Raw genomic sequence first — 23,606 nt, 5'->3', positions numbered from 1 at the left:
GCTGGATGTGATGATAAAGAGCACATTGCTTTTTATTTGGTAGCACATATAAGTATAATCCAAATTAGGTATTTTAAATAAAAGACCCAGTAGAAGGCTACAATGAAAGGCCAACTATTTTTCCGAAAAGAGAATACGATTGATAAACTAAATAATGGTAAAAGAGCACGAAGAAAACGTTCCCGGCTTAGTTGTGTGGATATGCCTACAAATAAAATGAAAATGGCACCCCACTATTATTGGGCACCAACGTTTTATGTTAATTAAAAACAGTATAGAGGACTAGATTACTATTAATCGTTTTTTGATACTGACATGAACTAAAGTCAGTTTTCTACTTCAATGTTTATTCATGTCTATAGTGTCATCTGACAGTACCACAAACTTTTTCTTTAAATAGATTCAGGCTCAAACCGCACATCACCCTTTATAAGCTTCACACACAAGGTCTTAAGATGACATAGCCTTTGAGTGGAACTGCGATAACACGCGATTTCCTACAGTCTGCTGAAAATGATCTCTCCTGTGGTGATAATTCCCTGTTAGCATTCACCCCCAACGTCTCAATAAACATTTGAGTATTCAAACTGTCTTGAAGTAGCATATACGTCTCAACAAATTACCGGAATTACACAGATATTAACACCTCGATAGGAAAGTTGTGAAGGTAGCCTCGGTAAAGACAGTTGTGGCTGTGGGCTATTAGCATTTCAAGGTATTAAGGCCTAACTATTTTGGTAGCTTGCCTGAATTGTCATGTCAACAGGCACGCGGATTGTCTGTCCTCTAAATGTTTAATCACTTTCAACATTTAAGATAGGCTACTTCTTTTCTTTACCTATAGGCTAATCTCATGTCATTAGTCTCCTTTCAACCAGATCCCGACAGGAGAGGTATCGCGTCTTAATTAGGCTACAGTTCAATTGGCTTCCTCACCAAAGCATTTTATGTTCTGACGGAAAAACCTGCACCTTTCCCAAAACCAATGATATAGGCCTATGTAAGAATTAATGTGAGACAAAAAAAATATCTTGAAAAGATGATTGATTCAAAATCTTTAATCAATCATTACACTTTTGATACAGTCTTGTTGATATGAATCGTTCACATATAGCGTCCAATTAGCCTACTTTAAACCAATTTAACGTCATAGTCCAACAGAATAAAAAACGGTCGAAGATAGTTGGATAATTTTAAATTCACCCTCGGGGGTGCTTTCTCTCCATCACCACATGTTTCTTTTTTTTCACAGCATGGGCCACACTCTAAGTGTCTGTTTCACATCAAAGACGACGTCTCTGACAATGTGACATTGATGTATGCATCCAACACATCTCTCATCTTCTACCTGTCCCCTCTCCGTTTCAAAATCCACAGCTAAAGCAAGATTAAACAAACTACCGTGGAACCGTGACAGTCCAAATCACAGCTATTGTGACAGTCATTGAGCTCCCTCTGTTGGACAAGTACGCGCACCGTTTTTATTGTCCTTTTTACTCAAATCGTCAGGGCCTCTTGTTAAAGTGTTCGTAAAGCTATGTGTGTGTGTGTGTGTGTGTGTGTGTGTGTGTGTGTGTGTGTGTGTGTGTGTGTGTGTGTGTGTGTGTGTTTGTGGAATTTGTTCCAAGTTCGGTCCCATACGCTATTGCGAGGTGGGTATGGTATAGGCACTTTGAAATATCGTGTGGCATGCTGGCAAACATTGTTATTTCCAATGATGGCCCCAGGTCAAGACTTGGAAGCGGAAGCTGTCACACATATGGCCCCAACGTAAGTAAAATTAATGACCAAAAGATGACCCAAAACAATATTGCCATAAGTGCTCTATGTAATTCCTTAAACTGGTATAATGACCCATCATTATAGCGTTAACGCAATACACTCAGAAGAGGGCAGTGGTTGACTGTCTGTTTTTATAAAAGCAGCTATGAAACACAGATACAGGTAAGGACATGATCAAATAAAAACACGCAAAGGAAATACAATTTTCCTTTCAAAAAGATTTAAAAAAGAAAATTAATTAAGAAATACAATTATTTGATTTAGAATTCTGGATTTTAAAAAGCGTGTTAAAAAGCATGGTTTGCGCGGGAATTTGGCTTAATGGTACTGGATTCACCCCTGACCAATCCTTTCCCCTTCTGCACGCAACACACTAATATGGGTGTGTTATGTTTTCATGTTTTAGCATACTATGTTTTTAAAATGTATTTATCCAAGTCTTGAAACAACAACAACTTTTACAGAGTAAATAAATCAACGTGTGCCTCATAGCACATCCTCCTTATTAGGTTTAATTAAACAAACGAACTAATAAAACGAAATAATCTATAGGCTAACTAATCGAATCAAACTAGCTACTCTTATCAAATCACGTTTTCGTTCGTTCAGCTATGGTGGCCTATTGCAACAAAGTTATAACAAACAAAATGTACAAATGAAAGATTTACGAATCCTCCAGAACATTGGACAAAAAAGAACATACTGTAACTGTGTCCAAGTCATCGATTCATAGAATAACCTATACCAATAGGAAGTGATGATTAGCAACATTGTTGAAGGAGGCGAATAGATTAACGGGCCATGCCAGGGCGCACATGATAGAAGCGCCCGGTGGGAGGGAGGAGGGGTGAGTCTATATCTTAATCTTCTAGAGACACGCTCACACTCGTCAACTGTCTGTACTGACAAGAGTAAGACATCAGATAACTGCACAAATATGGAAGAAGAAAGCAAGAGAAAATTAAAGGAGCGATGCGCCCTGAGGCAGGATATCATCAAAGAGTTCTTGGCGGAGTTTTTGGGAATATTTGTATTAATAGTAAGTATCTGTGCACTTGCTTCCATCATCTGGCTTTCACTTAATAGCTAGCCTAAAGCTTCAGCATGATAATAAGATGTCAAAAAGAGCCCCAGGGAGTTGATCCGACATAATTGATATGTTTTTATAAATATGTTTTGCTGCTGAGGAAAAAATCCAGACTGAAATTAGCATCCTCTTTGATGTGCTCATCCATAATTCTGCCATAGAAAGTGATTGGGTGATAATTTAGACGTTTTGAGACTAAGCTTGTCATTTTCTTCTGAAATAAACAGCAAATTAAATACAACACACCTATTAACATATGCATTGCATATCATGTGGAATCATACTGTGTCTGTAATATTTAATATGCATAGAATATATATTGAACACACACATATGTTCAGTACTAGGTTTCTTAGTTAGCTCATGTCTAGTTCATTGGTAAGTCCATCAATTGGTCAATGGTAATTTCTTTACTCTCACACTGTCTGTTTAATGCCTTCATATTAGAGAGCATAGAAAAAGTGTACACAAGATGAGAATGTGAATTGACCAACATATTCTTACAGCCAACAAGAGAGACCACCATGACCACATTTTCAATTCAGGTCACGAGTCAATATCACAAACACACATTTTATTTGTATTTATTTGTCTTGTTCGGGCCATGCTGTTGGCCATGCTGATTATCCGAAGGCAGCTCCTTTCCCTAGTCTGTCCTCTGCACTCCACCTGTCACCTGGGAAGGTTCACCTCTGTGACTGAGTGGCCCAGCTCAAGTCTGCAGCAGCTCAGTCTCATCACAAGCTTATAGGGGCTCTGTGGTCTGTGGCTCCACATTAATGCACTAATCCTGTCTCCACAACAGATTCAGCTATTTTTGGATGGTCGCCCTTCTTTGAACACTTTGGTTTTAATTGATTCGTGTTGTTACCAAGAAAATGGATGATTCATTGTTTTCCATTGGAAAATGGGGCAACCTCTGTGGAATTCCTACAAGGGACGGGGAGGACCTATTGATCTAAAATGCTTCCTAATTAAAAAGAACAGGCCAGTCTAACTATGGGCATAATTAAGCATTTCAAAACAAGGAGTCTTTCTTCTTCCAGCCAATGTGTTTTTGCCTCTGTGTCCCTGTCCGTATCTGTCTGTCTGTGTGTCTGACTGTGTGTGTGTCTTTTTCTGCTTGTATTTGTCTGCCTGCATTTGTCTGTGTGTCTCTGTCCGTGTGTGTCTGGGTGTATTTGTGTGGATGTCTGTGTGTGTGTATTCCTGTGTCTGTTGTGTTGTGTCCCAGCTCTTCGGGTGTGGCTCAGTGGCCCAGACGGTGCTCAGTAAGGGGGCTCTGGGAGAGCCCCTCACCATCCACATCGGCTTCACTCTGGGCGTGATGATGGCTGTCTACGTTGCTGGTGGAGTGTCAGGTAAATAACACACTTCAAGAACAGATTGATTCAAGCTCAAATTGCACAACTAGAATAATAAAAACGAGTTTAAGTGGCGTGTGTATATTCGGGGGACAACCTTCAAAACCTTTGTGTAAATGCTTCCATATGCTACTCCCCTATGTTCACAATGTCTTGAGGAGATACAGCCTTCTGTGAGAGAGCTTTTTACTAATCATATCCTTTCCCACACATACAACTATTCTACCTCACATCCTCCAAATGCCAATCTGAACTCTGGGTTAAACTTGATGTGGGGGAAATGTCGTATCATGACTACTGACTGCAGAGGGAGTGGTGAGGTATTGGTACATACATCCTGCCTTTACAGGATCACAACAATACTGAGTTTGGTGTGTGAGTTACGTTTACATTGCATTTATCTTATGTTGTCATTTGTCATCAGCTTGTCGTCTTTCGACCACAAATACACAGGGCACTAATATGGAACACATTTGTTTTCTATCCAACAGTTTCCAATCACCATGTGGGATATTGGGTTTAAAAACATGAGCAGAACTCAAAGGTCATCCCTAGTTGTTTGCATGTGACGGCTTTGCTTTGCTGGGATGTTTGAACGATGGATGTCTGGCCCTGCCATGGACATTACAGATGGCAAATAACCAGTTCACTGTGGGCATTGGCTCTATGAGCGTTCACACTCACTGATTCCCAGAGATTGGATGAGAGTTCAATCACAAATCAATACTTCTTTCTCATCTCCTATTTGACATCATACCGTAATGGATTGTAGAAATACAGATGTTATTCTGCCATTCTGTACTACTATCCTATTTTACACTGTAGTTCAGTGAATGGCTGTACTCAATGCATGCATCAGTAGGTAGGAGCAAAGGAGGGGGTTGACAGGTTATAGATAAAACCATGTGCCACTGCTTGATTACGCTTCTCTTCTGCCTGGCTGCTTCTCAGTGTCAGAGGCAGGAGGTGTGCAGGCTTGGTTTACAAGGCGGGAAGTGTGGTGTCCTAATGTCCAGCACTGGCTTTATTAGGTAGCATTCCTCAGGGATTACAGCAAGGAGAGCCAGCTATGTTAGACAGAGGGATGGGGAGGAATCGCTTCTAAATGTCACCACTCCTTACTAGGGCTTGCTAAGCTAAAGTGAATAGCGCCTTTAAATCAGCAATCAAGGGTTTCATTATACCACACACAGGCCTTACGCAATGGGATGATAGATTGTCATTTAAAAAGCGGTGGCAATTTCCATCACATTTGGGAAATAAAAGAGCCTTGCTCCGATTAGCTTTTAATGCCTACCCCTGGGGGATCGTTTGGGGGATCGTTTGAAGGCTGGCAAACGAGCTAATATGTGTGTTACGTGAGCCATATTGAATGGTCCCTCATCTTCGAAAAGTCACTGTTGGCAGAGTGTGAGCATATTCTTTGTATCTATTAGATAAATAGCTGGAGAATCATCATGTCTTAGCTTTGGATACAATAATTAATGGAGAGAATACCTCAAGCAAGAGAGCTCTCTAATGGAGATACTAGAGAGTGTCTCTTCATCCCTCTTTGAAGAGTGTCTCTCCAGACTTCCTGTAACTGGATCACAGTCAGTGTACAGTATATGCACCTCCTCTGGTTAGCCTGGTTAGTATATGAGCCAGAATGCTTTTGCTGCATGATTGGGCCATTCAGGCCTGGGGGTCGTGGGAAGCCTCCACACTGTTCTGCCACATCTCTGATGATGATCACAGGTATTGGACTAATGAGCTTTACTGGGGCATGGGTCTCTGGGGAGCTGGGGGGCAGGTGTGGGGGCGGCCCAGCTCTACAGCCTTCCAGGCAAGTAGGCAGGCCTCACAGACAAACACAAGCCTGGCTGTTTTCACTAGCGCCGTCCCAGGTTTTAATTGACAGTGGGAGCACATTAACCCCCCGCGTGGTGGAGGTGTGGCGCAGCCCGCGCCCCCCTGCAAACTTTAAGTTTACGAGCGTCTTAAGCAGATCTCCCCGACAGATTATGTCAGGCTCAATTCAGGCAGGCTGTTTCAGCCGTTTGTTGTGGCCAAGCATTTGGAGGGTAGCCGATACCCCCAGCAGTGTTGCCCCCCCCAACTGCTAGATCACAGCTCAGAACTCAGAAGTGTTGATCCCTCCATTTAATTACAAACAATCTAGAATTAAAGTACTTTTATAAAATTTTAAGTGCAAACAACAACATCATGTTTGATGGATCTCTAGAATAGTCTTAACTTGTGTATACTGTAGACAATAAAGTATATACTTTAATGGACCAAAATTTTTATTTAGTGATTCTAAAAGGTGTCTTAAAAACGTAGAACCTCACCTGAGTGCGGAGAGGGTGATTCTGTCCACAGGCCTTAACAACTGTCTCAGCAGACAGTATAACACCACCTGGAAACAACTCTAACAGCTGACAAAGCTCTGTGAGACTAGATTCCCCAATGCAGAGATCTACATCCATATTATCAATTTCTCTGACAGACGAAATAAGGAACAACAGTCTCTACTCAGTTCATTCAACCAATTAATAGTAGACAAATGGAATTACCTACCTGAGTGGAGCTAAGGAGAGATCTGTATGTCTACCTTAGGAGACTAAAACTTCTAGATCACTTTAAGATTGAGTTTCTACATGTGCCCTTTACTGATCCATCCACTTGGAGTCTGCATCTCACCCTATACAGATTCTGATGAGGAAGGAGCTGATGGAATTAAAGAAATTTAGGCCCAAGCCCTCTTCTAGGCCCAACTTCACCCCAGAACAACTTGGGGTCATTAAGGACTTAGAATGTAAGAATGGTAATCTTATTATTAAATCAGCAGATAAAGGCTCTCATATTGTCCAATCTGCTGGAAGCCAATAGACAACTAAATATTAATAAACATTATTATTTGTTACCCCACTATATTTACATTTATTCATTTAGCAGATGCTTTTATCCAAAGTGACTTCCAAGAGAGAGCTTTACAAGTGCATAGGTCACTAATAATAACAACAGGATAGCTCTAAAGCATTGCGGGTAGCCAAAACAAGAAGCACACATTGTGAACAACCAAAAGATAAGTGCTAAAGGGAAGAAACCATAAGAGCATGTAGTTAAACAAGTTACAATTAAACAACATGAATCAGTAAGTGAAAGTGTACCTGTAGGAAAGCAATCAAAATAAGATGAAGAAGTTCTGTTTTGGCGAGGTTCAGCTGAGAATATCCAGTCTGAGAATCAGGATAGAATCAGGGAGATGGTAAGGGAGTTATTTGAAAACAACTTTATCACCAAAAAACAGATGTTGGTCCTGGTGTGCCTAGGCCTAGGCAGTTTTATTTATTACCCAAGACCCACAAGGCTCCAGACAAGTGGACGGTTCCATCCCGGGTCCTATGTGGGCGTCCCATAGTCAAAGACGGTTCTGAGTCTTATAAAGTGGCAGAAAATATTGATTATGATATCAACCCCCTCTCTCAGAGACAAAATAGTTATATTCAAGACATTTATGACTTTGTTAATAATCTTAAAGAGTTAACCATTGCAAGGAGGCCTTTCTCTTTTCTATTGATATTAAAGGCAGGGTAGGCATGTTTTGCGAAGCTAGCTATTTTAGCTTCTGTTTGACACAATTCAAACCAATTAATGTGCAATGTCCCTGTAAAAATAAACGAAATAAACAAACAAACAAACAAAATATCCCACTCCTTCCCTTCAAATCCACTCCCACAAAACGACAGTAATGTGCTTTGAGTGCAGGGGCAGAGTATGCGCGGGTCTTGGAAATATTTGAGCAAGTTGTTATACAGGCTGAAAAGAATAACTGCTGTACAAGAACCACTACACCCAAATGTGGTTAAGCAGAAGTGTAACACCCAAGAAATGTTCCTCTTTGTCTTAACCTCAAGCCTTGCTTGAATATGCTGACCTTTATTGTTTTATCTTTGCATTGCATGTATGAGGGGCAGATGTCAAAAACTATTGCAAACAAAAGCATCAAACTTTCCACAAGCTTTATTTAGTAGACTGACTAACTGACATTCAAAGTTGACAGACTTCGGCCTCCATGCAGGGGAAACAAAAGCCTTGTCTCCATCCTCCATCCATTGATTTCATATTATCGTCAAACCTTTAGATATATTGCTTGCTATCAAGACGTGAAGCTACTTTTGGCAAATATGACAAAAAGTGCTTCTCAACAACATTGCCTACCCTGCCTTTAACTCACTGTACATAAACATAGACACTACTTTGGGGCTCTGGTGTGTTAAACATGTTGCTTGTCCTAGGAGCCCATGTCAACCCTGCTGTCTCTCTGGCTATGGTGATCCTGGGTAAGCTGCCCATCAAGAAGTTCCCAGTCTATGTGGTGGCACAGTTTCTGGGAGCCTTCGCTGGATCCTGTGCAGTCTATGGGCTGTACTATGGTGAGTACCAGTTATACTGTGGCTGTACTATGGTGAGTACTATGGTGAGTACTATAGCTATACTGTGGCTATACTAATGTGAGTACTATGGTGAGTACTATAATTATACTGTGGCTTTACTATGGTGAGTACTATGGTGAGTACTATAGTTATACTGTGGCTTTACTGTGGCCGTACTATGGTGAGTACCATAGTTATACTGTGGCTTTACTATGGTGAGTACTATGGTGAGTACTATAGTTATACTGTGGCTTTACTGTGGCCGTACTATGGTGAGTACCATAGTTATACTGTGGCTTTACTATGGTGAGTACTATGGTGAGTACTATAGTTATACTGTGGCTTTACTGTGGCCGTACTATGGTTGGACTATGGTGAGTGGTATTTGGGGTTGTTGTCATCATTGCTGTCCCCGTTAGCAACAATATGACTACTCTATACACAGCCCTTTAGATAGCGTGTTTTGTGTGCCATTCAGGGTGAAGCCAAGGTCATTGGGTGATTGGAAAGTTTATTTATCGATCGAGATATTGTGAACACGAGAGACAATTGGAGTGCTTTTGCCAAACACTTTATTTCTGTTTGACAGATGCTCTCATGGACTATACGGGTGGAGTTCTGTCAGTTACTGGGGCAAATGCTACAGCTAACATATTTGCATCCTACCCTGCGCCACACCTCTCAGTCCTCAACGGATTCGTAGATCAGGTAAAAACACATGATGTACAGATCGTACATATATCCCACATATATATATATATATATATATATCATATATATAATATATATATATATATTATATATATATATATATATATCATATATATATATATTATATATCCCATCCTATATCCCATAATGTTCTTCTCTTAATGAACTATAAAAGCCAGAGCGTACTCAAGTTGTATTCCCCTCAAGTGGATTATGTCAAATAATGTGTAAATGTATAAGCGTTCATGCTTGAGCACACTTTCAGTGCAGTCATGCAAGTAAACATCCCCAGTGAACATGCGTGTTGTTGGCAGCTATAGTATGGCTATGAGGGCTATAAACAGACCATCTGTATGAAATACCCTAGCTGAACATAGCTGAACATGCCCAGTGTATGCGTCTGTTAAAGAGCATCTCGTTCGTGTTCGTGTGGTAAGAGGAGTTATCGTGTTCTCGATGGGGGAATTAGAGAAGTCATTAATGCCGTAATAGGTGTAAATATTTCCAGTTATCCTCGATGCATCTGGACCCCTTTCGAAGATTATTGTAAAATATAGATACACGGTTCTGTTCCTAACATCCAGCCATATGGTGACAGCTCCAAAGCTGCCTCATTGATCGTCTGAACGGCGAAAACGTATAATAAGCTTAGGCAAAAGAATCGAGGCCACAGGTCACCACGATGCTCAGAACTAAACCAAGATACTCTTGTTACTTCTATCTGACTTCCACTTGATATCCTTTCCAGCATCACAGCAAACAATATAACTTAAATACTCGATGTACATTATGTGTTTACGTGTTCAATGTATTTACACGGCAGTGAATCATGTCACATCATGCCACCTTTTTAACACAAGAGTGCTTATATCCCAGGTAATCGCAACAGGTGCCTTGATCCTGTGCATCCTAGCCATCACTGATGGGAAGAACATCGGTGCTCCCAAAGGGATGGAGCCCCTCTGCATCGGTCTGATCATCATGGCCATCGGAGTGTCCATGGGCCTGAACTGTGGCTACCCCATCAACCCTGCTCGTGACCTGGCCCCGAGACTGTTCACAGCCGTGGCCGGCTGGGGCATGGAAGTGTTCAGGTAGCTCTCCTATGAAACCCTCTCACACTGACACAGAAGTAGGACACCCGTCGTAATGACTTCCCAACAAGCTCGGCCTCAGATCTGTTGGGGGTGGAGGCACAGCTTCATCTACTGTAAGGCTGTGAAAGATTCATCACCCTTCTGAAAACGAGAAACCTGGGGGGGGGGGGGGGGGACCACAAGACGAGAGAGAGAGAAAATGAGAGGGGGAGGATGCGAGACGAGGATGAGAGAGAGAACGTGTGTGACAGGAAAGCCCCACTCTAATCGTGCCTGCCTGCTGTCTCGTGGAGCTACAGGGCACATTATGCCGCTGGCCTTGGCTCCAGCAGAGCAGCAGACACGAGTAAACCCACCAACGTGACCCGGCCTCCTTTCCTTCTCCTCCTGGAAGGGAAACTGCAGCAGGAAGTCTGTTGCTCCAGCGCTGCTCTGCTGGCAATCTCCATCCATATTTCAACAACGATGTGTATCTCCTGCATTTTGGAAAATGCTTTAAGCTGAGAGAGAAAGGGATTCTGCTTGTATAAATATTCCATGCTTTGTAACTGCAAGGGCACGATCGTGGTCGTTAACCAGACCCTGCTTTTCAATATCTCTCTCTACCAACAGTAGGAAATGCGCACTCCATGAGCATTGGATACATTCACCAAAGTAAGGTGTCCAGGGGAGGTGGCTAGGTTACATAAGAGAGCATGGTCACAGAACATGGGCAGTTATTAGGGGTGTCTGCTCAGTAGAATGTGTACACAGAACCAACGGCTAAAGGTCAAATACAGTAATTGACTCGATTTCTTAAACACCACGTTCACCATAGCACAGCCCACCAGATGTTTCATATAGGATTACATGCATAGATTTAAGATTATTACTCTCTAATGCACACAGTGCACCGTATATGTCAAAGCTGATTTAATGTGACCTTTTAAAAATCAGGTTGAAGAAATATCTCCCAAGTCCCAGATCATATGTAACCATGATGTTTATGTAGAAATGTTCGGCAGACATTCGTGTGCCAAGAGAAAACAGAAAACGAAAGAGGAGAGCGTAGTCAGCTGGAACTGTCTGAGGTAAAAAAAAATCAAAAAAGATTTTCAGTCCACGTAAATCTCATCTGGCTTGGTATAAAGTGAAGGACAACAGTGGCTGGGTGCCATTTCCACTTGACCAAGTGTCTGTCCCTTCCTCCCTGTCTGGACAGATCTCATGGCCAAATCACTTTAGTTTAGTCTCTAATCCACAAACTGCGTCCATCCTATAGTCTGCCTGAAGTCACTTCTTGGATGCTTAGCAGCTAAAGATGGGCTGCTCAGACATATCTGATGCGTGTGGCTGCGTCAGCCGGCTAACTCCAGTCAGACTTTATCACCTGGGTTTCTCCTGCCACTACTAGCAACAGGAGCTAATCCCCCCCACCCCCACCAGGGTCAGCGTTAGTCCTGAGGGGATAAGGTGTTTAGTAAGGCTGAGGTCGTGAACATAAAGACTCAAGCACACTTTTGAAAGGTGATCCAGGGCTATGGTGAATCATTGTCTCTACTAACTGCTATCGACATGCCTTGCTAAACTTTAAAGCACAATTAGATTAACAAATATAGAATTGAGTGGGTGGAGACAGAGATCCACATCATGCATAGAAACTGACCAGTAGACTAAAAAGGAGATTAAGAGGGAGAGAAAAGCTAGGGAGACGCCAAGATTACATCTTATCCAGGATGACGTCCTTTGTAAATAAACAAGCAGGACTTGGACTGATCTCGTGCCCACGCACAATTTTCCACTATGTTGTTAATCCTCCCATGACTTCCTACTTAGGTGGACCAATGAAACATGACTTTGTACTTAGGTGGACCAATTAAACATCTAGAACGTAGAATTCAGTTTGACGATGTTAACAATATTTCCCCGAGTACCTTAGCTGATCCTGCATGCGTCCTGTGCGTCCACAGTGCTGGAGGCTGCTGGTGGTGGATTCCGGTGGCTGGGCCCATGGTGGGAGGCCTGGTAGGAGCTGCCATCTACTTCCTCTTCATAGAGCTGCACCACCCTGAGCCAGAGAAACAGGAGGAGAACAACGTCAAGGACAAATACGAGATGATCACCATGAGTTAAACAGGAGACACAGGGCATCCTAACTCGCTTTACCCTCAGCAAGCAAAATGTCTGCCTCAATGAGAGTTCATTTTTTATTCTCAGTCCTAATTTAAAAACGTTTACCTTAAACTCTCATAACAGTGTATTTCTGGAGATTTATAGTTTCCCAAATGTTTCTATGACAAAATTGTGAGACATTTTTGGTAGTACTTCACCTGAAGGGGGTAAAGTTCCATAAGCATTCATGGCACATTCATGTAATCACTCATAAAATGTTCTAGGAAAACAGTCATTACAACATTTATATTTAAAAAAAAATATGGGCTTCAACATGCATCATTAATGTTTGAAGCAGGGAAGTGAAAAACCTTTCACATATATTCAAACAATCAGATTATTTGTTTTGAAAATTATTTTCATTTTGAATTAATCCGAATGAATGTGCCATGCATGGAGGTGTGAATTATATTTCCACACATATGAAGATGTAAAGAATGCTCAGAAAATAGCCCTGTCACAAACATTTCTGTATGTTTGCTAAACAATCTACAGTACAAAACAAATATCCCTGTGATCCTGTGATGTATAGGCTACAGACCGAAATTCAATTCTAAGTCTTTATCAAAGGGACCTGAGGCCCCTTTGGTCCTGAGATCCCCCAGTCTCAGTGCACTTCCACTGACACCATAAGACCAACACCTGATATGGACTATACTTTATTCTGTAGGGGTTAGGACTGTGCACTGATTTTAAAGAAGTTCATGAGATTTGTGTGGAAAGTTTACCAAGTTTTTATCCAATTGTCTTATTTCCCAGCTGCCAGGCAGTCAGAAGTAGTAACAGTTAGTTATTGAGAAACCTAGAGAAAAAAAGCCACAGCAATGTCAGGGATGGTACAAAGAAAGCGTGGATATTTTTAGTTGTTGGCTAGGTTACTGGTATGTTCTCTGGATTGTGTTCCCTCTTATGCCTCACTTCATCCCTGCATTTGTCACAGTTGTGTGATTTCGCTCTGCCTGCGACTTCATCCCTGCATGTGCACCAGAACACATCTCTGTGTCGTGCTCTCTAACGCTCAGTCTTGTTTCTCTTCTCGAGTTTTTATATTTCCACATAGAATGCAGAAAAATACAGCCTTAATCGGTGTGAAATGAGCCACACACTGGTCTGTTTAAAGTCTCTCTGAGCGTAGAGCTGTGTGTCGTGACAAGTGCTGCTTCGAAATTATTGTAATCTACTTTTGTTTCCGCTTATATAATGTTCAAGTTGTCTTGGAAAATGTCACATCAAGCAAATTGTTTCAGAATGGCATGAAAAGCAGAAACGTTTAATAGCTAGCCACCCTGCATGAAAGTATATACATGACATGATGATTCCACTGAGAGATTAGTTTACTCCAGCGATCCTAGGTCAAATAGGAAACTTTCTTTACAAATGACACTGTTTGTTAGTAAGGGATGACACTTCCTTAATATTGTTCATTATTGCTACATAGTTTTACATGGTACAGCAAACTCCCAGATAGGGCTTTGTCATGTAGCAATAACATTAGCTCATCTCTTCTTGAACCTGGTGAAAGGGACTTTATGCAGCTAAAACTAACTTTAAAAAGTTATTACATAATTTATAGTTATACTACAACTGTGATACCTATACCCTTAATTTGACAAACAGCATTATATTAAATAATAAATCAGTGTGCAGAAATCCCATTTCCATAATTATTAGGAAATTGTGGAAACACTATTTATGAGATGATACTACTGGTCATTGCATTGTGATCTTATTGTAACACACCACTGTACATTATGTGATCTTTACGTGGCTTACCTGTGAACCAGAAATATAATGCAGGCAGAAAAATAAAGCCTTTGAAGTTTTAATTTGTATTCCCATTCAAATGCATCATCGTTTTTGTAGTGGTTTACTTTCCTATATGTCTAGTCCTAGCGTTTGCAAAAATGTGTTTGTAGTTGTCTTTGAACTTTCACTGACACGTGTATTTCTCTGATTCTGCTTCTGCTAACACAATATTTACCTTTTAAGTGCTAAACATACTTGTTTGTAAAAGTAATTTTGACATTTCTATACCGTACTTGTAATGTAGATTTTACAAAAATAAATACTTGTTGTGGATTTGCTGTTCTGTCATGGCTGCACGTTTTCTGTGGTGATTCAATACAAGACAAATACTGCAGGCTCACATGCTAACATAGGACAGATTGTTGTTGGCCAAGGGCAATAAATAACACCTATAAACAATTTCAGAAATAACTACCCGGAAATCGGTCACCATCACTACCTAAGTACACCACGTACTCAGTCATCCGGAGTGCAGAGGACTGAATAAAACATTTTAAAAGGAGACAATTGAAAAGGTTTATGTAATGTCATACAGAATAGATGAGGCGTGATTTCAACCACATCTTTTTCTCTCTCCCTGTCTTCTTGCAACTCAGTTTTAGAAGTTCTCTAGTATCTCCAGTGAGAAACGTGACATGTGACCGTCCCTGATATGGCAGGTGACTGTGTGTTCAAGGCTGTATGTGGCCATGATCATGAGTGAGGGACTAGGGCTGCTGTTCCCTCTGTGCCCCTGGGTGACAGAGGTCAGGCTTGAGCGAACAGCAAACAAGTTATGTCTGTGTTTGGAAAAGCAAAGGTGCCCTGTGTTTGCTCTTCCCTAAAGTTGACCCGCTTATTTGACAGCCTAGAAACTGTCCTTGTATCTATTTGGGTCCAGCTGTTAGGTTGCTGTTTCAATGTGCAGCAAACATGCACAGTGTTCTATTTAGTATATGTACTAGAAGTCCAATTTAGGTTCAAAACAAGTCACCTTTTCATTTTAAAATGTAAATATACATAAATATGTATTTGGCAATGTAGATCTTGTCTCTCTAAAAGTTAAAGGGGTGATTGACCGGGTTTTGGGGGTATTTCACACTGTTCCTTAAGGTCTCCAAATAAGGCCCCTGATGCTTCCAGTGAATTTGTCCCGGGAAAAGCTAGGTTGGTTTACAACGACTGAATCTGCGGAGCAAAGACGCAACAAACACGGGCAAACAGCACTCACTGAAACATCAAAGGTGGAGACTTGAAATCAAATTGTACAAATAAATCTATTGTGTCTACACAACATTGTTTTCAACAGATTAACTAGATATAATTCGTTAGCACCGTTAGCACTACAGCTTAGCAAACAAACTATCGTGATTCAACTCAGCTTCAGTTAGCTCTAGCTATCTTGCTAAAAAATAGATCTGGACAAACAAGCATCTTGAATTGTAGATTTACATGACAACACGGGTTATTTATTTGAATAAAACACACAGTCAGGAACATGAAATAACGTTGGCCCCATTGCCAGTAAACTAAATCATCACACATTCTACCGATGCTAGATACAGGCAGGATACGTTAGCATTGCTAATAACTGTTAGCGACAACATCATACTACAGCTTGCGGCCCTGATGAACATAAGGTCGGAACAGCACTCTTTTCAGCAAAAGCTTCATAGCAAATCCTGCATTACATTGTCCCAGGTTTTCAAAACTGTCCTAGGTGAAATGATTCGAGCAAATGTGTAATTAGGGTTGAACTGCTCAGGGATCTTGTCATAGACAAACATCACAGCCCATCGAGTGTTTGGTTCCTTGCGAAGACTCTGCAAAGTGTCAGCATTCAGTGTACGACTGGAACACTGCATTTACGACCGTAGTCCATTTTCAATATCCTTGGAAAAACGTTGTTCTTTGTAATTCCATGGAAGTCCAAATTTGGTTCTGCAATCAATGACCCCTTTAACTACATTAAAAACACAAGGTACATGTTTCTTTTGTTGTGAGAACTGGATTTGAACCAATGCAAATAAAGGCAGAATCAGGTTCAGGTACATTATGAGCCAGAACCAATTTATTGACTCCTTGTTATTAGCTGAAGTCTCCATATTCTAAGAAAAATTGAGCAAATTGAGCATATATTGATTGTTCAACTGATTTAAAAAAAATTATTTTACAATGCAGAGGGTAGATACAGATGTGGGCATATGTAAGGTGAGACTGATAATCCATGTCTCATGTAGCTTAATTTCCATGAGGAGCTTGGCCTACTTCATAATCAACACATGCGACTGAGAAGAACCTGATTGCAGCACTTAAGATAAGCTCAGACGCAAAAGCACAGGTATTGAGAAACAGCAGAGTGCCTTGTGAGTGACTTTCGCACCTAAGTCTACAAGTTACAAATGGAACCTTAAAGGGGAATGATAACATGGACTACGCTCCTAACCTTTAATGACAAGATGGTTTTAACATGAAAGGTTCTAAGTTTCTAAGTTTAACAGAGGCTTGAGGCCATTTGGTATCTTAGCTCCTGTGACCCAACAGTAACATTCACACCCCCCTCCCCCTGATCTCCCCCTCCCCACATCCACCTCCAGCCTTTCACAATCTTCTGAAACGGGACTACTGGGACCACAGCCAATCAGGAGTGGAGTCAGTCCCCTCACCAAGGCCTGTTATTTTCTCTGTACAGTACAGAGCGTTCTCCTCTTTCCCTCCCTGACTTCCTGAAACCCCTTTTCTCTTCCTTCTTCTCCCAGAAGGGCTCTCCCACTTGTGGGCTCTCATTCTGCCAAGAACTTATGCCCTATTAGCATTTTTCAGCTACTCTCCTATCCTAACCAGCTGAGCAGAGTGTTTGGAGGGATTATCTAGAGTCTTACGTTAACTGTGACTCCACCATGACTGGGCTCAGAATCCTGTGCGCCTTGCTGCTCACTTCTCACCTGGCCGATGGGAAGAGAATCAAGGGAAACAGAGCAGGTGAGTGGTTTCTCACATTCAGCATGTCTGCGGGGGAACCATTAGTTTGTGACTACTTGTCTGTCTGTTACAGGAATACACAAGCTAAAGTACTAAGCGAGGTTGACTTCAGGAAATACAGAGACAAATTTTAACCAACGTTTTTGTGTGTGAATATCTGCTCAGAAACCACTGGGGTTGTGACCACTTATGCTTAGTTCAGATTAAGCACCTTTTGCATGAAGTGCATTTTCTTCAGGAAAAACATTTAAATTTGGATAGCATTTGTTTGCACTCAACATTTGAGTCCAGATTAGGGTTTGAAGAAAACACAAACAGGGCTGAAATAAACTATTTGTTGACAACATTCCTGATGTTCGATATCAATTATGGCTCTTGTGGCTGAGCTGCCAAACCTGTCCAGTTATCTAGCAGCCTCTGAGAACACAATGACATTTTACTAGATCCTGGTTGTCTAAAACAAACATACAGTGTGTCACTGCTAAGACTGATTCAGGTTAAACTCAGGAAGAAAAAGGGGTTTTAGTTTGAATTTCATGTCAGCTGTCAAGATCATTAAAACATTGACATGCAGAAAGGGTTTAGGTGGAAGCATGTGTTTCACACTAGAAAAAGATACTTGAGGAATCCGTCCCTTCTCCATGCATATGAACTCTTGGTCTCTACGAACTGCTCCCATTCTGCTCATTGTATACCTAGACATGAAAACATTTGTCATGGCTTACAAAAACCGAAAATCAATTAGCACAGCTATTGGATAGTGGAATCAATCCCAGAATCAATGTTAGTTCTTATTTGAGCTCTGCCAAGCAAAATCCGACTAATCCTTTCAATAATCTAAGATATGTATGTGTGTGCATAATTTGTATTTCTGCAATGTCAACAAAAGTGATAAGCTGTGTATAACGGGGCAGTACCTTTCCATGTTATTGTCATTCTGCTCATCCCTGAGTTGGATTGCATCCACAGCAGATCCTGAGCAGCATCCTAACCTGAGAATGAAGAGGCCCCATACACCCAACGCAGTCTTCAGGCTGTACACGGAGGGAGATTCCATGGACAACACCTGCACTTTGGAGCTGTTCCGTCCTCACACTCTGACCTCCTGTGGCTTCAACAGCAGTCTTCCTCTCATCATCATCACACACGGCTGGTCGGTACGGCCTGTTCTATGCTTTCTCTACCCTGGACCACTCAGGAACTTAGATTCCTTTTGGAGGGAGAAGGCTGACTTCTTTGTTCAGCAGAATGTGGCCGATGGCTATGGCGTATGACATCACAGGAAAGAGGTTCCTGCAATGAAGCAATTCTGTAGAAGTCAAGATTTTTTTTTTCGACCACTGAGCTTTGCAACCAGCTGAGAAAGGCATAAACGTCCTCAAGATTCCGACTAAAACAAGCTTCTGTGGTTCCCAGGTCGATGGTATGATGGAGAGCTGGCTTCCCAAGCTGGCCACAGCTCTGAAGACCAGCCTAAGAGACGTCAACGTGGTCATTACTGACTGGCTGTCTCTGGCCCATCAGCATTACCCCACAGCAGCACAGAACACACGGGCTGTGGGTCTGGACTTAGCCCACCTGCTGTACTGGCTGGAGGTGAGAGGCGATCGGCCACGTCAACTGTAGACCACCAGCATGTTTCGTTGTGTTCTGTGTTGTTTCGTATGTCTGTGATGTGTTTGTGTCACCTCTATTGTCTTCATTCTCTCTCAAGAACAAATAAAGTGACCTTTTTATATCTTTGTCAGGAGTTCTACCAGTTTCCTGCTAAGAAGGTTCATCTGATTGGCTACAGCCTTGGCGCTCACATCTCAGGATTTGCAGGAAGCTACCTGGGAGGGGCAGGAAAACTAGGACGAATTACTGGTGAGGCTCAATCTAGTCAATGTTTGAGGGCCGCTCTTGCTCGGTGTCCAGTGAACTTCGAAATAAATGAAAATGAAACGTTCACATCCATTGGCTAGCTTTGTCAGAGCGGTAACGAGTTCCCTATCCCTGTCAAGCCTGTGATGTGGTGTGTCACTCTGTCCAGGGCTGGACCCAGCAGGGCCCCTGTTTGAGGGCATGTCCTCCACGGACAGACTGTCCCCTGATGATGCCCACTTTGTGGACGCCATCCACACCTTCACCCAGGAGCGCATGGGTCTGAGTGTGGGCATCAAGCAGCCCGTGGCACACTACGACTTCTACCCCAACGGGGGCGAATTCCAACCAGGATGCCACCTTAAGAACCTATACGACCACATCACTCAATATGGACTCATGGGTATGTGTAGAAATGGAAGCTCAGAGGGAACTGTGAAAGGGGAATGAAATTGCGCTCCAAAGAAAAAAGGAAAGTAAAAAGTACGTGTCAAGTGGCATCTCATCTACAATTCAAGACGAATAAGAATTGGATATCCTATTGTTAAGAGCCAGTGATGCTAGGATTTAGGGAGCTCCCATCAAAATACTCCTAACATGAAAGTGAGGGGTGCATTAAAGCATCTGTCATCCTCATGTGTTAATGAGCCACCTGCGTCTCTGCAGGGCCTGTCAGTCAGCATTCCCTCCAGGCTATCAGCTTTCTATAGGACAGACAGACCGAGGCAGACACAGACAGGCAGACAGACAGGTTGTGTAGGGCCAGACTGCCTCAGATCAGACCTAAAAAGAAATGTTATTTTTCTCCATAGGAACGTGACAGAACACTGACAGATCTATTTCTGGGATAACTACATCAATCTCTAAGTAATGACCAGATATAAATGATTAGCAGGGTTGTCTACAGGCTTATTGTCAGTAAAACTTTGGGAACAACAGGCTCAGATAACGATAAAGTAAGTTATCTGACACACAATGCGTACATTTGCAGATGCAAATGTACACATTGGGGGGATATTCTGTCCATCTATTCAAAAGATACCCATCCCTTTCTATCTGTTGAAGTCTTCATTAGCAAAGGACGGAATGGTTTTGATGTTTTCCCCTCATTCGCACCCTCTCCCAGGTTTTGAGCAGTCAGTGAAATGCGCACATGAGCGTTCAGTCCACCTGTTTATCGACTCCCTGTTGAACAAAGATAAGCAGAGCATGGCCTACAGGTGCAGTGATGACAATGCCTTTGGAAAGGGCATTTGCCTAGACTGTCGCAAGAACCGCTGCAACAAACTTGGCTACGACATCAAGAGGGTCCGCACCGGCACCAGCAAGAAGTTTTATCTGAAGACTCGCTCTCACATGCCTTACAAACGTAAGTGTGCCTGCAGGATCCTCTGTCTGTCTCATGTCACACATCCTGAGAACAGTGACCTTGTGACTTAGTTCCCAGTACAGATTGTCATGTACTCTGACCTAGCAGTGTCCTGCTTTTTCCAATGTCACAACATCCTCAGAAACCGCTGATTCATGCTCTGACAAATGTTGACCTTCTGACAATGTGGGACCTTCACCCAACATGACTAATACATAACTTAATAGGAAAAAATGAAACACACATGTACTATATCGGTTTCCATGGAAGCGAAAATAATGGGAAGTATGTTTTAGCTACCTGACCATCCAGTTAGGGTCATCTAAGGGTGAAAAAGTATGTGTTGGAATGTAGATTGTGGATTCTAGGATCCCACCAAAGCAGCCCTGCCAATCCCCCTCAAGTGAAATATTGTCCAAGCAAAGTCAGTTAAATTACACACGTTTCTTGAGTCACTATAGTGAGGAACTTTGGTTGGGTGTAGTAATGGAGCTAGACATCTGAGACTGTTGCTTTATTGAAAAAGACTTAATCTGCTTTCGATGGAGTACAGCCAATAACAGCCACTTTAAAGATTCTGCTCCTCTGAAGTCAATTAGCTAGTTAACTGTAGATGTGGTTTCTCACTGGGCTGCAGCCACCATGCTGGCTGCTAAGGCTCTGTGTCCTCCTCTCAGACTGACTGAACCACAACCAAATTGCAAAATCCTGATTCCAGGAAACCTATTTCATAACTTCTCTCTCTCTCCACCCTCCTCCCCAACAGTTTACCATTACCAATTCAGGATTCAATTTGTCAACCAGATAGAGAGGATCGAGCCCTCTCTCACCATCTCCCTTACTGGGACTAAAGAGGAGAGCGAAGACCAGCCTATCAGTTTGTACGTATTGCGCCACATCATCAGGTTCAAAGCTCTGGACCGCCCTGCTTTACTGCCCTCAGGCCAATGCATTCAGGCCACCACATATCCAGTCAACAGCCCTGACCGCACTGCTTCTGTAGAGGATAGAAACCCTTGGCTCTACTGTACATCTACTGTATCTAGAGTAGCAACCGACAAACATGGAAACAGCTTCTACCTCTGAATTAAAGACTACTATAAATGGAGAGGGGGGGGGAATCAATAATTGATTTCTGTGCACATCACAAAGGAACACTCTTCCTGCTACCCTGAATTTTCCTCACGTTTTCCCCCGTTCTGTCCTTTCATATCAGTAATGGCTCACATGCAACTAAGAGCAAAGTCACATGCTTGTGGGACTTTGTAGGCTACAGCTATAGTGCAAGTGTGGAATTATTCACGTGTGGCCAGGGATGAGGGGAGCCCATTTCCCTCTGGTGTTTGTCGTTGAAGGAGAAGATCCCAAACTATCCGGGCCGCATAAAATGCACAGATGTTTCTTCTCACAATGAGGCACCAAATCTCTGTGCATTGTGTGAAAAAAGTCACAAACGGACTTCAATTACTTGCACATTACCATGTCAGCACCAACTAATTACTCTCTGTCTCTCTTTCTCTCTCTCTGTTTGTCTCTCTGTCTTTCTTTCTGTCTCTCTGTCTGTCTTTCCCTGACCATATCTCAGATTAGAGATCTCAGGGAATAAGACCTACACCTTCCTGATCACTCTGGACCAGGACATTGGTGATCTGATGATGCTGAAGTTCCGCTGGGATGGGACTGCTCTCTGGAAGAACGTGTGGAACAAGATGCAGACCATCATGCCCTGGGGGGGCGGGGGGAAGGGCCCCCAGCTCACCGTGGGCAGAATCAGCGTCAAGGACGGAGAGACACAGGAGAGGTAGGTATCCATTCTACACAACAGTCAGGATGATGTGAGATCGAATCCCATCTCCCTGTATCATTGAGGAAAGGCTATAAGGTTGCAGGCGCAGGAGAAGTGTGTCTGCTTAATGTATGTCTTTGGTCCTGCAGTTGGCTAGTTAGTCACTCTGCTAGTAGATGATCTGAGGGGCTTTGCTTTATCTGTATGGAAAGATTAGACAACTGTGATACAGCATGCAAACGATGGCTCCAGTTATGCAACAAGATTAACTGGAAATAAACAGTTGTGCCCATAATCTTAAAGTGTGTAATAAAGCACAACTAGTGGAGGCTCCCTCTGTCTAAGTGGGGCATAGTCTACTCTGAACCTACCCTGACCCATGTTTGCACATACTGTTGGCATAGTTCAAAGGCTGCAAGAAGCAAACCACACAGTACACTGAAGGACAGTCCACCAAACTAAGAAACACAATACAATGTGTGCAGTAAATGGCAATCTAATTGCTACTTTAGAGTTTATAAACCATGAATAATCAAATGTTTATTTATTTGGTATTTTACAAAAAATGTGCAGTAGTTATCAAGATTGAACCCCCACCAGCTTGCCCATTATCTCAAGGTCATTGGTGCCCTCTAGTGGATATTTAAACATAAATAAAAGATGCGTGGGTCTTCTAGATAAATGTTGATTTGTACAATTACGTAAGAACGAAAAGTTATATTCCCTAACCTTGTATAAACTTGTTTCCCAGGACAAACTTTTGTGCCAAGACAAACGATGGGCAGCATGTTCAACCCTCACAAGAAAAAGTTTTCGTCCGTTGCAAAGAAGATAATCAAAAACAGCGTAGAAAAAAGAAGTTGATCCGTGCCTAGACTTGACGCTCCCTGTTTAAATGAGGACAAATAACGTAATAATATACTACTTGAAAACTGATGAAAGTTCAATTTGACTCATTACCTGCCCGGTCAGTGCTCGATTTGTATTCTTCTGTTTATTGCTGTTTTGGTTTGTATAATTGTTATTTACAATGTTTCCACTAAATACCGTATTCACCTTCATTTATGTACAATCTTTGAGAAATATTGGCAATAAATTCAAGATGTACCTATTTATTGGAATTTTGAAGCAGCATTGTCATTAACTGCACTAGTGAACAGAGTAACGGGAAGGTTGGGCACTTTTATGAACGATTATGAAGTTTTTAGTCA

At 42.1% G+C, this 23,606-nt stretch overlaps 2 protein-coding genes across 6 annotated transcripts; both read left to right on the top strand.

Annotated features, from left to right (window-relative positions):
• Nucleotides 1-2,651: 2,651 nt before the first annotated feature.
• aqp9b (aquaporin 9b) lies at nt 2,652-14,689 on the top strand. 3 transcript variants are annotated; one of them, XM_084681892.1, is made up of 6 exons: nt 2,652-2,821; nt 4,104-4,230; nt 8,514-8,558; nt 9,241-9,359; nt 10,239-10,456; nt 12,409-14,689. In XM_084681892.1, the coding sequence occupies exons 1-6, from the start codon at nt 2,720-2,722 to the stop codon at nt 12,569-12,571; spliced, it is 774 nt and encodes a 257-aa protein (XP_084538018.1). In that variant the 5' UTR covers nt 2,652-2,719; the 3' UTR covers nt 12,572-14,689. The 3 variants fall into 3 exon arrangements, with proteins under 3 accessions (XP_084538018.1, XP_084538016.1, XP_084538017.1); XM_084681890.1 differs by having other exon boundaries at nt 2,653-2,821; nt 8,514-8,651; XM_084681891.1 differs by having other exon boundaries at nt 2,738-2,821; nt 3,675-4,230; nt 8,514-8,651.
• A 2,406-nt stretch (nt 14,690-17,095) lies between these two features.
• lipca (lipase, hepatic a) lies at nt 17,096-23,516 on the top strand. Of its 3 annotated transcripts, none has more exons than XM_084682957.1 (9): nt 17,096-17,377; nt 18,350-18,534; nt 18,794-18,973; nt 19,126-19,243; nt 19,410-19,643; nt 20,367-20,609; nt 21,376-21,490; nt 22,195-22,410; nt 23,147-23,516. In XM_084682957.1, the coding sequence occupies exons 1-9, from the start codon at nt 17,296-17,298 to the stop codon at nt 23,268-23,270; spliced, it is 1,497 nt and encodes a 498-aa protein (XP_084539083.1). In that variant the 5' UTR covers nt 17,096-17,295; the 3' UTR covers nt 23,271-23,516. The 3 variants fall into 3 exon arrangements, with proteins under 3 accessions (XP_084539083.1, XP_084539082.1, XP_084539084.1); XM_084682956.1 differs by having other exon boundaries at nt 18,347-18,534; XM_084682958.1 differs by lacking the exon at nt 17,096-17,377 and having other exon boundaries at nt 18,513-18,530.
• Nucleotides 23,517-23,606: the final 90 nt, after the last annotated feature.

This window comes from Hypomesus nipponensis, chromosome 19, assembly GCF_054491055.1.
Source record: "Hypomesus nipponensis isolate SF chromosome 19, ASM5449105v1, whole genome shotgun sequence".
In the NCBI taxonomy this organism is placed as follows: Eukaryota; Metazoa; Chordata; class Actinopteri; order Osmeriformes; family Osmeridae; genus Hypomesus; species Hypomesus nipponensis.
This window is presented reverse-complemented; position numbering and strand designations above follow the sequence as displayed.

Excerpts from the sequence above, each read along its gene's own strand:
- aqp9b (XM_084681890.1), top strand. The coding sequence starts at position 2,720 with ATGGAAGAAGAAAGCAAGAGAAAATTAAAGGAGCGATGCGCCCTGAGG. Across the intron at positions 2,822-4,103 it reads TGGGAATATTTGTATTAATA|CTCTTCGGGTGTGGCTCAGT; the intron begins GTAAGTATCTGT and ends GTTGTGTCCCAG. Across the intron at positions 10,457-12,408 it reads TGGGGCATGGAAGTGTTCAG|TGCTGGAGGCTGCTGGTGGT; the intron begins GTAGCTCTCCTA and ends GTGCGTCCACAG.
- lipca (XM_084682956.1), top strand. The coding sequence starts at position 17,296 with ATGACTGGGCTCAGAATCCTGTGCGCCTTGCTGCTCACTTCTCACCTG. Across the intron at positions 21,491-22,194 it reads GAAGACCAGCCTATCAGTTT|ATTAGAGATCTCAGGGAATA; the intron begins GTACGTATTGCG and ends ACCATATCTCAG. Across the intron at positions 22,411-23,146 it reads GACGGAGAGACACAGGAGAG|GACAAACTTTTGTGCCAAGA; the intron begins GTAGGTATCCAT and ends CTTGTTTCCCAG.